The sequence below is a fragment of the Anguilla anguilla genome, chromosome 2, assembly GCF_013347855.1.
Source record: "Anguilla anguilla isolate fAngAng1 chromosome 2, fAngAng1.pri, whole genome shotgun sequence".
NCBI classification, from domain to species: Eukaryota; Metazoa; Chordata; class Actinopteri; order Anguilliformes; family Anguillidae; genus Anguilla; species Anguilla anguilla.
This window is the reverse complement of record NC_049202.1, coordinates 40732868-40746910: the sequence shown is the minus strand read 5'-3', so window position 1 is coordinate 40746910 and position 14043 is coordinate 40732868. Positions and strand designations below refer to the sequence as shown.

The 14043-nt window shown below is 38.1% G+C and overlaps 1 protein-coding gene across 4 annotated transcripts in view; it reads right to left on the bottom strand.

Moving 5' to 3' along the window:
- The window catches only part of LOC118220220 (carbonic anhydrase-like), a 46065-nt gene that overhangs the window by 14824 nt on the left and 17198 nt on the right, over positions 1–14043 (bottom strand). For 2 of the 4 annotated variants that reach the window (XM_035403967.1, XM_035403968.1), the window contains 5 exons: positions 13352–13528; positions 12988–13142; positions 12676–12765; positions 11111–11183; positions 10524–10687 (listed from right to left, as the gene is read on the bottom strand). In XM_035403967.1, coding sequence (XP_035259858.1) covers positions 10524–10687; positions 11111–11183; positions 12676–12765; positions 12988–13142; positions 13352–13528 — 659 coding nt within the window. Of the gene's footprint in view, positions 1–606; positions 1108–1477; positions 1645–10523; positions 10688–11110; positions 11184–12675; positions 12766–12987; positions 13143–13351; positions 13529–14043 lie in introns of those variants that run through there. The other 2 variants (XM_035403969.1, XM_035403971.1) reach the window with 2 other exon arrangements.

The window sequence follows — 14043 nt, the reverse complement described above, 5'->3', positions numbered from 1 at the left end:
ATACTTCATCTCTGGGATATAGCCACATAAAACACATTTGCCGTTTTGTGTCTGTACATTTTAAATATAGGCCTATTTATTCATTCTGGGATGAAGGACTTCTCACGTCCTTTGGCTTGAAGAAGTTTTAATTTGTATTGACATACTTTGGTTATGGATTTTAATGGTAACCAGATGAACGTATAAAAACGATGCTTAAGATTTTAAACTCACCAGTCACAGTCATTGGATTGGAGGACTGCTCATAGCAGTGGCTATAGGCAGACAGTCAACACTTGAATGACCATAGGAATCAATTTTGCATGATAAGCCCAGGCCAACCCATATGCACAGGATTCTGTACATTTTCAAAATTGTGTTTTTAGTACAGGTGTGAATGATAAAATACATGTGGGCTAAAGATCATCAGACTGGTCCAAACCATTGCTCCATATGATGTTGAAAGCAAGTAGCCCACCTGTTGTCTATACACCTGTGATATCTGCACATTCTGCATCAAGCTTAGTATCATATTATTATCAGACAATATTCTTCTTACTATTACCATTTACCTGTTTTTCCAGAATGCCTTGCTCCTTTTAAAAGAAATATACTTTATACAAATGATAAAATATTGTTGATATTTATTGTTGAATATGCCAGAAATACGCGCACAAGGACATACAGTATATTACATGATATATTTTTTATTATGTATGAGATATATTCTGATGTATTTGACTATGAATTACTTGTTTCAGGTTATATATTTAACACAGAGTAGTTAAAGGAGGGCTGAAAACATAATCTTACATGACATAAATTACATTTCCAGTGAACATCTAACATTCCTCCTCTTTCTGCAGATATGAAGCTGTACATTAGTAAAGCATGACTAAAGCAATACGAGTAATTATGAGTAATGTTGTTATTCTGAAGTGACATGAATTTATTTCCAAGCAAAGTTGTGATGAATCATGTGACGTGTTATTTCATGGGTAGGCAGTGACTGCAGACTGTGAGGGAGAGATCTGGCCGACTATCATGAACACAGCATTCAATTTCTACATTTTACCTTCATTTGCCCCCCTTCCCCCACAGTTGGTGCCTCCTCATAAGGATGCCACCCTTGGATCAAGAAAAAGAATGCTTTGGTCATCCACTCATTTAATACAACCTGAATTTAAACAGAACTCTTTGATTCTATAAAATGAAATGTGTGTGTATATAATTATTTTAGAATCTTTTCCCTGCCCTTTTCCTGCATCTCTTTAATTATATTTCTTGGTTCTACATCCCATTGCACTTTGTTATGTATCTCAATTGGTTTCTCTCTTTCTCTGACCACTTCCATTAGCTCTGTGCTTTATGACTCCTAGACCTCACCATTATTTATTTGCAGTAGTTACCAAAACCTTCAAGTTTACCCACAGCTTTTTGTCCCAAATTTAACCATTCATTATGTAACCTCCCTTTATCTCTCCATATCCCTCCTTACTTGTCCCCCATCCATGTACAGCCCACATACAGCAAAGGCAGGAGCAGTGGCAGTGGATGGGGCCTAGGACCAGTCGGGGCAGAGCTGGTGCGAACCGTGCGATTGTGAAGCTTCTGCTCTGGGCGGTAGATGTCAGAGTATCCCATGATAGAAGGGAACAGTTTCATCTGGGAAAGAACAGTGGCATCCTGTGACATCCTTTATCCACACAAAAATGTCATTAGATTTGCATTGCTCCTTCTGATTTTTAACACAATTAGCAATAACAACAAAAAAGTTCTGTGCTCCCTGACAGGTGTTGCCACAATAATGTGCAGAGCAAGTGTAAAGTATTCGAAATTCTGAATTTTTTTTGTCTTGTGGACAGATGAGAACAAGATTCACTGGTGTCAGAGTGATGGCAAGAGCAGAGTGTGGAGGCCAAAAGGAACTAAGATCCAAAGGAGGTGTTACCGCTTGGGCATGTATGGCTCCTACATGTAATGGCTCAAGTGTCTTCACTTATGATCTAACTGCTGATAGAGGCAGCAGAATGAAGAAGAGAGGTGATTGAGAGTTTTCTTTATTATGGTGGGAATTTTTCAGTCTTAAACTGTAGAGTTCTTCCTTAGCCTATCAAGCTCTTTTTGCGATTACTGAGCTCACCAGTGCTCTCTTTCTTCATGATGTTCCAAACTGTTGACTTTGGTAAGCCTAAGGTAACCTGGTTTTTTGGACATATTTCTCAGCCTCATAATGGCTTCTTTGACTTTCACTGGCACAACTCTGGTCCTCATATCGACAAACAGCAGTTACAGACTCCAGAAACAATCAAAGGCCTAGAATCAAGATACAGAAAGCTCTCTTATACCTGCACTAAGGAAGAAATTGAACACACCGGACTTATCAGAAACATCTGTAAAGCTATTTGTTCCAAACATTATAGTGTCTTGAAATGGGGGTGGGCGTTGGGGGGCTATGTATAAATTGAGCAATAGCTAGCTAGCCAGTCACAACTATAGTTTTAGCTAAAAGTTCACTAGACTGAGAGCACCTATTATGGACTGGGTGTGTGCAGTAGACAGCCATTCAAGCATATTTGCAACCATATTTTAAAATAGGCAAAATATTGATAACACCCTGTACCTAGTTAAATAGAATTTTTTTTTCTTGTTCTATTTTTTCAGTTCTTTCACTTTTTTTCTGTACCAACAAATATGTTGGAATAATATGATAATACGTGCTCTCACAGTTAACCAGCTAGCTGTAAGCCCTTTCCACTCATCACCCGTGTGTGTTAGTTAGTTACCTACGAGCAAACAATCAGCTACAGCTGTCTGAACCGCTCTTAAACTGGGGGGATCCCCTTTGAACCAGCACCGACTCGGGGAACCTCATAGAAACCTACGTCTGATCAGGAAGTCACAGACACGCAAAGTCATAGACATGCATTTCTGTACATTGAAAATGTGTTTTTGTTGAGATGATCTAAAACAGGGGTTCACCATATCAGCCCTGGGGCCCCCCTGTGTATGCTGGCTTGTGTTCCACCCACAGTCGCAATCCCAGAATTTTAGCAAGCTGTAACATTTTCTTAATAAGGTGCTTTTCATATTTAAAGGGTTTCTTTACCCTCTTAATCCACCTTATGTCAGAAATAAATACAGGTATGCATTCCATAAAGAATAAAATTCCCATGTTAATATTGTGCCTATTGTGGTATATTGCAAACAATAGCATAAAAGAGGCAAAACTTCAAATGAAAGACTGAGGTGAATCAGTAGGCTCCTAATCAGTGAAAGTGTGGAAACCTGGTCACTAAAACTACCCATCTGGATCATAATGAATTCAAAGACAATGCAAATTATAATGAGTCAAACCTGCACTGTGTTAATAAGAATAAGGGAAAAAAATAAGAAAGAAACACGTGTTCCACAACCTAATTAGGAGGCTATTGATTTACCTCTGTTTTTTATTTGATAAAAACATTTCAAAACATTTTATATAATTGTTTTCAATATAGCACACTAAGCACAGTGTAGCACATTATCAACATGGGAATTTCATTCTTTGTGGCATGCAAAGCTATTTCTGATATAACACAGTTTAAGAGGGTAAATAATCCCTCTAAACATGAAAAGCACATAATTAAGAAAAATTTGCAGTTTGTTAAAAATATGGGGGCGTGATATTGGTTGGAACAAAACTGAATGATAATATGTTCAATACGTTTACCTTCTTTCATCATTCGTTTACCTTGATTACACTGTTACATTGCTCCATTTGTTTTACTTAAGTTATGCATAACTTGTACAAAATGTATCCTATGTACAAAAGGTACCTGATAAGAGCAAGTTACTGTAGATGATAAATGCAAGTAATTCTGGCTGAACCTGTTTCTCTTATCTTAGTCTGTTTGAGGAGGTCACATTCTTGACAATCCTATCACTGTGCTCTGACAAAGTATAATCCACAAGTTTTTAAATACCCATCTAAAATGAAATGTTATATTGGAAGATGAAACCTTTGTTTAGCCATCACTGACATGCTATCAACTTTCATCATTTGTGGTATGCACACTATCAGGAAAAAGAAAGAGGATATCATCAAGTTTCAAGGTGAGAAACTGTATAGGAATTTTAATGACATTACAGTCTGAAACTGATACATTCTGAACAATATAACAGGAGAGTTTTAAAAAATAGATGGGTTTCTTTTGGAGGAAATGTAAGGTCGATATAGAATATGTCAAAACAAGACTGTCAGACTAAAATAATGATTCTGGCCAGTTGGAAAGGTTTCACAAACCTAACCAACACCCCCTTTTACAACATGTGATTCAGACACCATGGTTCATGCCCCAGGTTCCTGTGCCACTCAGGAGTCTCAAAATGACAGCACCTCTGACAACAATAGCAGAGCCCAAGACATCGAGGGTGGCATGAAGGTGACATCTGAGTAGTCTTTGCCATGAATTGAATCAAGAACGTGTTACATGCCTTCCACAAGGCAAAGCAGCTCTAGGGACAAACGACAACATGACTCACAGGTACATTCCAACCATGGCTGTAACTATTATAGAGTATGTTATAGCTTATATTTTGGTCTGTAGAATAGAGGTGGATTTGGCACTTAACATGGGCCTAAACAAGTCTAAAGCCGTGTTTCCACCCAAAATACCTGGAACTTTTAGTCCCAGGAACTACTTTTCAAGGAAGTAAAAGGTTCCTTCAGCCCACTGTTGTCTGCGTTTCCACTGCGGTCTAAAGTCCCGCAACGATTAGGCAAATTAGTCCGCTGACGTATGAAAAAGCGACGTCGTCGTCGGTCCATCTGTCCTATGATTTCTTCTGTAACTCTATACTGCCACTGAAGTACGTTATTTTCCAATAACGGGACAGCCCGGAGGGGTTTATTCCACTGATACAACGGGTTACCAATAATGTCTATATATGGTTACTTTAGTAGGCTATTCATTTGTATCGATTTAATCACCTGAAATTGAAATATTTTTCCGTGGCCATTTGTGCATATTATTTTACAAGCAAAACTCTCATTGGTAGTTCGACTTGGACCGTTATTATGCAACAAACAGGATATAACAAACCAATAGACAGATTGTAACTGTTTTATATATCCTCTCAAACACATTCATTATGTTTTTATGCGAACATTCACTTTCATGTCTTGACATCCGAGGTGACAGAATGCATTCACATTCCACAAATAACTGGTAACAACATAGCAGAAAACATTCACACATCGTAAACAACTGGCTGTTGAATTGATTAATTTGACTGTCATCGTCATTTCCATATAATCGCAAAATGACAAGAATAAATAGAATGAAAACTCGGACTTGCGTGAAAATTTAAATTAATGTTGCAGTGGTACAGCCACCGTTTGCTTTCATCTTTTAAAGTTACTGCTAGCGGACTAGCTAAATACTTGAAGCGTGCCCTCCAGATGCGAACCATGCACCATAAATATTAGAGTCCGTATGTCTAGTCTTCCTGGTCTTTTTGTGGAATTGAAGAATCACAGAGTAAAATTGTGGCCGTCTGAAAAAGCAAAAGGGACGATTACTAGAATTAACCTGTTATTTTACCCTGACAAAAAGTGCGAAAGGTGATTTTTTTTCCCGTTTGCTTTTACTGTAGCCCTATCCCCAACGTAAATTTCGCAGAACTACCGCATACCTCACATAACCGTGTCAAGCGTTTTGAGTCAATTGTAACGGGCTAACAAAGAAAATCTGGACGAAAATATTCAGCAACTGAATTAAATCATTTGAATGTTTTGGTACGTGATATGCTGTCCCAGCATGAATGCTTAATATTTTATAAAACAGACTTAATTCTAAAGCAAGAAAAGGATAGAAGAGCACACAAAATAATCCTCAATCTAATTTCTCATCTGTAGATGTTGGCAGGCAATAACCAAAAGTAGGCTACTGTGCCGCATAACATAATGTCTGAATTCAAGTTATTTGCGGCTGCAGATTTTTAAAAAAATGGCGGTTGAAATAAAATGCTGCGAGTACTCGGCCAGTCAGAAATATTCAGCGCTTGCGTCCCACCCCAAAAGTTCCTGTACTTTTCGAAAGTACTAGCCCCTGAGCTGGGACTTTTTTGGGGGTAAAATAAAGTCCGGAACTTAATTTAGACCCTGGTTCCTGGGGAAAGTTCCTGCGGTGGAAACGCGGCTTAATTCACACTTATCTGCAACCATATCCACGTTTGCCACCCAGTAGCACCACAGAGAAAAAGTTTTGCTTCTTGCCCAGTCAGGGTGCAGTTAGCTTCATGAACGAGCCTTTGAATTATTTGGGCCCAGGATTGATGAAGCACTGGGGTTTGCTCTGGGAACCATGGGGTTGAAGTACCCAATGGAGAAACTTAAAGGCCTCACAGAGGATATTTACAGTCTCAGGGAGGAGCCATATATATGGACAAAGCAATGAGAAAAATGCTTCCCTGAGATGGACAGCCATAAGGTTCTATTGGTGCAGTACTCGATCCAGAAGAAACAACAATCTATCTAGACTTAAGGAGAGATAGGCGATAGTTTGGGGGTTAGAATGTGGCGAAAGCTGTGTGAGGGTTGCAGGATGATCGCACCTCTGGAAAGCGATTTCCAGGGTGAGTTCATCAGCCACCGTTGCCGGCTCATTGAGCATCTTTAGAGCACAATCCTTGATCTCAAGGGCCAGCTTGCTGGACTCCACAGTTCACAACTGATAGAGTTCCAGGAACTAAGTTGTATGTTCTTCAAAGAAAGTTGGGTGACAGTAAGATGCAGGAAAAGGGAGTTGGTGATAGTGGAGGACTCAGTGATTAAAGGTGTCGATAGCATAGTCTGTTCACACAACAAGGATTCTTGTATGCTGTGTTGCCTGCCTGGTGCCCAGGTAGGAGATCTCCTGGACCATGCAGACAAGGTCCAGCCCAGAGCTGGGAGGGATCATGGTTCATGAAGGAGCCAAGGACATATCTAAGAGTATGTTTGAGGTTCTGCAGGACACATTTGTAAGGGTAGGTTTGAGGTTTTCAGCAGAGAGCTCAGACCTTATTCATGAGTGTAATATTGCATGGGCAAAGGCTAGAGAGTCAAACTCTGCTTCCTGCTAGCTGAAGTTCTGTTGTCTTCAAAACAAGTGCAATTTTCTCATAAGAAATCAAAATCATATTTTTTATCTTAATCATGTTTCAGAACATATGAACAACCCATCCAAATTTTGGAAGAGCCTAAAATCTCTAGCTGACACCTCCACTTCATTTTCACTGCCACAACACATCAGTAATGACTCACGGCTTGTTACTGATAAACAGAGCATATTTAATCTTTTTAATCAACATTTTATTTCTGCTGGGCAGTTATTTTATAGAGTCTATCCTGGTCATCAGGCCACTACTGCCTGAACCTACTGAACCTGGTGATGGATTCTCTGTTCCTGAAGTTCTCAAAGCTCTTAAAGGCATTGATTTTAAGAAGTCAGCCGGTCCCAAGGGTCTGGATCCTTATTTTATAAAGCTCACAGCTGATCTCATTGCTGAGCCTGTCACTCCTATTTTTAACCTCCCCATCCTCTCAAATAGTATCTCTGTGGTCTTGAAAACTGCTTTTATCTTACCTCTCTTGAAAAGCGGTGATTAGTCGAATCTTAATTATTACGGCCCCATATCTAATTTATCAATGCTTTCAAAGGTATTTGGAATCATTAGCAAAAACTCAGTTAAAGTATTTTCTTCAGGTCAACAACAGTCTTAATCCCTTTGAGTCTGGGTTCTGAGCTGGCCATTAGTCTTTAACGACATGGTCCAGAATCTTGACAGCAAACAAAATATTGTGCTGCCTTATTCATCAACTTATCCAAAGCTTTTGATATAGTGAATCATTCTCTTTTAATAAATAAACTGCTTACCTTAGGCCTGAGTATGAAGGCAGCTGGCTGATTTTAGGACTATCTGTCCTAAATGTCTGTATTGATGGCCACTGATGGCTGGAGTCGCTAATGGAGTCCCTCAGGGTTCCATTCTGGGCCATATACTATTCACCATTTATATTAATAATCTTCTGGAATCAGTCAAAAATTCTAAAATCCACTTTTATGAAGATGACACCATTCTTTGTGCCTGTGCTCACTTTGTGTCAGAAGCAATTAAGAACCAGCAAAAATCTTTTCTTTCCAGAATGATCTGATTGAGCTACAAATTACATCATATAAATATCTTGGCATATGGTTGGGTGACACACTTTGTCTTAAAACTCATGTAGAAAACCTTGTAGAAAAAGTTTAAAATAATGCTAGGTTTTTATTTTAGAAACAAATTATGTTTTATAATACAGTAAGAAACTGGTTGTTGCGAACTTCCTGCCTATAATTGACTATGGTGATATTTTATATTTTCACACTTATATTTTCACACTTTACATACCCTAGATACAGTTTTTCACATTGCTTTGCATTTTCTATCCAATGCTAAGTATTTCCACCATATATATCAGGACTTCTTAACCATTGTTCTTCTAAATATAATCTGTGTTCATGCAGCAATTTGCTTCTGACTGTGCCTCAAACTTTTGGAGTTTGGTAAAATGGCTTTTAGTGATTATGCCCCCATGGAGTGCAAAAAAATGGTGAACTACAGTCCATCTTCCCCTTTACCAAATTCAAATCACTAAACTAGGCTTTCAAAACTGAAATCTGCACTTGTTTCATATAAATGTTTACTTTTGTATCTACAACTTCATGTTCATGTTAGTATTTTTTTGTTGATGTATTTATTGTTGTTGTGTAGCAGGACTCCTCTGTAAAAGCGACCTTAGTCTCAGTCAGACTACCCTGGTTAAATAAAAGATAAATTAAAAATTAAATTAAAAATAAAACAAACTAGACATGAACATAAACGTGGTGTATCTAGACCAGAGGTAGGTAACTAGGGCATTATTTGTTTCTGGTTGTCATGCGAGAATTCTGGCCTTAATTACTAAATTAGCCATAACATTTACGCCATTTGACATTTTAGCAACATCTTTTGATAAGCGCATCAATGACAGCCAAAGGCTGTTTGTGTACACAGCCAATTTAGTCAAGGTAACTGGTGGAAACAAAAACCTGCATACACACCCGTCAGGAGCATAATTACTTTGCCCTAATCTAGCACTCATGAATGCTGCCTGGAATGTTGCCAGCAAGAAGAGGAAAGACCTGTTGTTAGAAGTTACGGAAAGTAAAGTGACAGTTTTGTCACCACTTGTGTTTGCTTTTCACATCAGCATTTAAAAAACACTGATGTGGGGTGTGGTGCATTTTCGTGGTGTTTACATTTGTGGCAGATGTCTGCTAAAACAAAATTAAAAGAAATGTGACTAACTGTACGTATAACTTTATTTGCGTGGAGCCAAAGGGGGGCCTTGATACATGGTCCTTTTGTTTGTTTTCATAAAAACATTGAATGACTGTTTCCATTTCTGAATAACAAAAGATAGACATCAGGATAAGAGCGAAAGAGAACAATAAGATTAGATAGTGAAAAAATGTAACTATGTAATAGGGGTGTCACAATGTGTGATTATCATGGTATGATAACCTCGTAAAAAAATATCACGTGTTACGGTATCACGTGGCCATTTACAAAAAACACAAACAGGTGGTGAAAACTGAAATAAAAATGTATAATAATAACCCTGTCAAGTAACACACACAGGGCTGTATTGATTACTGTCGCAATGGGGCGACATAGCTCAGGAGGTAAGAGCGGTTGTCTTGTAGTTGGAGGGTTGCCAGTTCAAGCCCCACCCAGGGCGTGTCGAAGTGTCCCTGAGCAAGACACCTAACCCGTAAATGCTCTGGTGAATGAGAGGTATCAATTGTAAAGGGCTATATAAATGCAGTCCATTTACCATTTACCAATATGAGTTATATCCCCTCACACTTGTTTGCACGTATTAACAAGAAGTTGTGTGAACATTGGGTAGTAGGCTGAAGACTTAAAAGAGGAACAAAAGAAATCATTTGTAAGTAAATGGTGCTCATCAGTTTGTCAGATTCTGGGACAATTATATTGAACGGCAGCAAGTCAATAGCTGTTTTCGAACAGGTGTAGCCTACCAAGGAATCGGGCTATGAACCATGCACAATTAGCTTAACTGCTGTTTAACTAGTGATTAGCTCACTGCTAAAAAAAATGAAAGTAAATCCCCATAGACGTGCTAGTGAAAATTGTACCGTCCTCAAAATGACAACATATAGCAAAAAAGCATAGTTCAAGAAATAATTACTTAATGCACCACATGAAATAAAAAAAATAAATAAAAACATTTCCTGACTTTTACTGGATAGCCAGAAGTGTACACTGCCAATGTATTGTGTCATATTGAGGTCTTCTATCATACAACTGAGCTTTCAATTCCCTTAAAGTCTTGACTGCCTATAACTTGATATAATCATTATCGCGTATATGATTAAAACTAATTTTTCCCTTCAGTCAAAACTTGTTTTAATCGGCAGGCTGTCATTTATTTTGTATGTGTAACAACTACAAAATAGAATATGCTTCCTTACCAGTTCTGTGTTAACCTTGATTGGCTGTTTAAACACAGTCCACACCACTGCCTCATTACAGTCAGGGGTGGTCAGGGATCCGTTGTAGCGGTAGTATTTAGACCGATCCACATCTCCCAGCAAGTCATCAATTGAGATGTGGCTTGACATTTCCACAGAGCTATCTAACAAAGACAGAAATGCACAAAAGTCAATGAAAGAGAAGACCTATTCATTATGCCATTATCCCTTATGACTTATTTTAGGGTGTGAACAGGACAGGGTGTTAGCATATGTAGTTTTTACAAATACATTATCTGGGATTAGATGTTCTTATACATTGTTAGACATTCGTATGATTCAATATTTATTTTTTCAATTCAAGTCATAGGAAAAAAGAACACAAACAGCCAGAGCATGTAAGGTGTAACACCCAGTAGGTGGAATAACTTCTGTTTAATCCTAAAAGTATATAATTGTCCACCCCTGGTCTAGTGCCAGATTAAAAACGCATGACACCAGATTGGATTTATTCATGAACACCAAGGTAAATTTAACTGTAGTGTTTAATATTCCCTGAAGGGAAACCACAAATAAACCTGCCGCACCTTTCTTTATGATGTGGGAGAGGTATGAGGTCAGAGTTTCCCAGCTCTTCTGATTCATTTTCTCATGGGTTGCCTGGGCAGATTGAGTAACAAAAAACACAAAAGGAGGTGAAAATGAAATATTAAGATGTGTACATTTTAATTCTGAACCTTTTACCCTCTCATTGATATAAAACTCAAAGGTAGAAGAATCAGGACACTGGCGTTGGGGTCAAGTCCATTTCATACAAGTCAATTCAACAAATTCATTTAATTTGTGTTGAATTTCAATATATTCTGAGAACTGAGGTGATAATTGAACTGAATTAAAATTGAACCGTCCAGGACAGCATATAACACTTTACTGCCTTCTATTCTTATTTTATTTTAACCTTTTTTCTTATGTCTCCTTAAATTATTTGCAAATGTACAAGAAAAATAGTCCCATAAAATATTCTGACAATAATACAGCACAAGTAATGACAAGTGATCTAATATGTTTTTAGGGGTCTAAGCAGTGAGGCTGCTGGAACTGTATTCTTTTTGCTCTTTTTTATTATTAATATTAATTTGTTATCTGTTAAAAGAAAGTTGCCATGCCAAAATACATGGCCACAGTAAGCCAATGAATATTCAATGGGTGTGGCTTTTAACAAAAATGCTTATAAATCAAAAATGGTTTGCCAAAACAGGATGTAACCTGGAATATGCACACAAAGGTTTCAACTCTACAGTTTTGGCCAAATCAAAATACATGGTGGCGCTACAGAGCTGAATATATGAAAAAACTCTAAAATTCATATAAAATCACAGTTCTTTCCCAGATAACTTGAACTATCTACATTGATTGATACCCTCATTAGAAACACATTTATCATCCCTGTGGGTCACTTCACTTGCATCATTAATTGGCTGCCATTTTAGATGGTTTATTTTTAACTTTTTATTCTGCCAGTCTTGGACACAAAGGGCTGTAATATCAACAGAGACTGACAAAACCTCACAAGATTTGGTAGGTTTTGTAGAGGGTTAATATAAGTGCAAGCCCAGTTAATATGGTGCCAATCATCCACATGATAGCACTGTAACAGACTCTTGAATGTGCAAAATGTGGAAGCATTGAACTCCTGACCCATATGATGAAGAGTCATACAATTTGGCACATAAGTACAACTATTCACAGTGAAAAAATATGCCACAAGGAGTCCATCATGCATATTGGAAGTCCACCATTTTGGATTTTTTGTAAAACACTTAAATGACATCTCCTCCAAGGCTGTTTGACATATTGGCATGCAGCTTGCACTAATATGTTCAGGAGACTGTTATTTTTAAAAGTTGTTCAAAGAAAGTTGCCTTGCTAAAGAATCATGGCTGCAGTAAGCCATTGAACTTTCAGTGGGTGTGGCTTTTTAGAAAGATGCTAAAAAAAAATGATATGATGCAGCTTGGTATGTACATTGATATGTATACAAAGACTGTATCCCAATGCATGCTGGGATAGGCTCCAGCACCCCCCCCGTGACCCTTCTCAGGATAAGCGAGTATAGATAATGGATGGATGGATGGATGGATGTGTAATGTACCTCAATAAAAAATGCCAGTACAGCAAGACCTTCTGAGTCTTTCACTGCATCATCCACAGAGAATTCTTTTCTGGAGCTCACAATGTGCATCTGTCCAACACAGAATACTTATTCAGCTGTCTATGTCACCTCAAATATATAATATATAGGTATTAAAAACACATAATACAACACAACATTCAATAATTTTCACAACAGCTTGTCATTACAGAAACAAAAGCACCTTACAATGCATTACAGTTACAAGACTGAAATACGAATCATCCAGCTGCACAGACCCACTCATGCACAAATTCTTGTTCTCTTTCTCACCTCCATTGGGTATCTCTTTGAGTCTACAGTGTGTTCAGAGCCATTGGAATGGTCATCGATTGTGCCCCAGTGGAAATGGAACTGTATGGTGGAGTACGTGTGGCTCAGACCACCCCCTTCTATCTCCACCATATTCTCCTCCAGTACACATTTCACTGAGAGGGAGTGCAGCCATTAAGCAGATTTTGATTCATTTTTTAAATTAATATTGTATACAATTGTGTCAAAACATTCTTTTTCACTGGTCTGCATGTCACTATAGTAAAGTATAAAGTGATACCATAGCCATACTTGGGAATGAACCCTTGATATTAATGCTGCACTGTAACCATGCTCAGTTGTGAAAGAACAGTGGGCTGTTTACCTGTGTGGCCAGTGTTGGTGAGATACTTCATAGTGTGCAAATCTGAAAAATTGGTGAAGGTGAAGTTGTTGAGACTTTCGTCATAGGTCACATGTTGCGTGTCAATGTTGATGGGTGATTGTCTGTCTCCCTCACATTCAGCACCTGGGAGCATATGCCAGTCAGCGGGGCTGTATTCTAGCAGAGATAGAGAGAAAATTGTCAGTCCACCTGTTTAACCCTTTCTCCCGAAGCATTTATAAAGGCAATTTTCACCAGGGTGTGCTACTCTTAAATAAAGCCTTACAACTTTGTGGCAACATACAGCAGAGAGCTTATGCCATCATTTGAACTGGGACGTGTGTGCCATTAAGTCCATGTATCAAAATTTAGGAAATATGTGCAGAATTATTCATGCTATACACAAAATGTACATAAAAATGCAACTGTACTGTTTATTTCACAAAATTCACATGACCTAGCATCAAAATAATTCACCCCCCAGTTTCTCCCACCACTGCAAAAACAAATTTTGTACATAACTAAAAGGAGTGAAATTTTTCATGGGTTTTCCCAAGATCAAGGTCCAAAAACCTCTCCAAATTGCACATTTTGAATAATGTTTTGAACACATAATCTACACCACAAAAACCAATTTTCTTCACTAAAAATCACATATTTTGAACAGATAAGAAAGGAGAATCAATTATCTT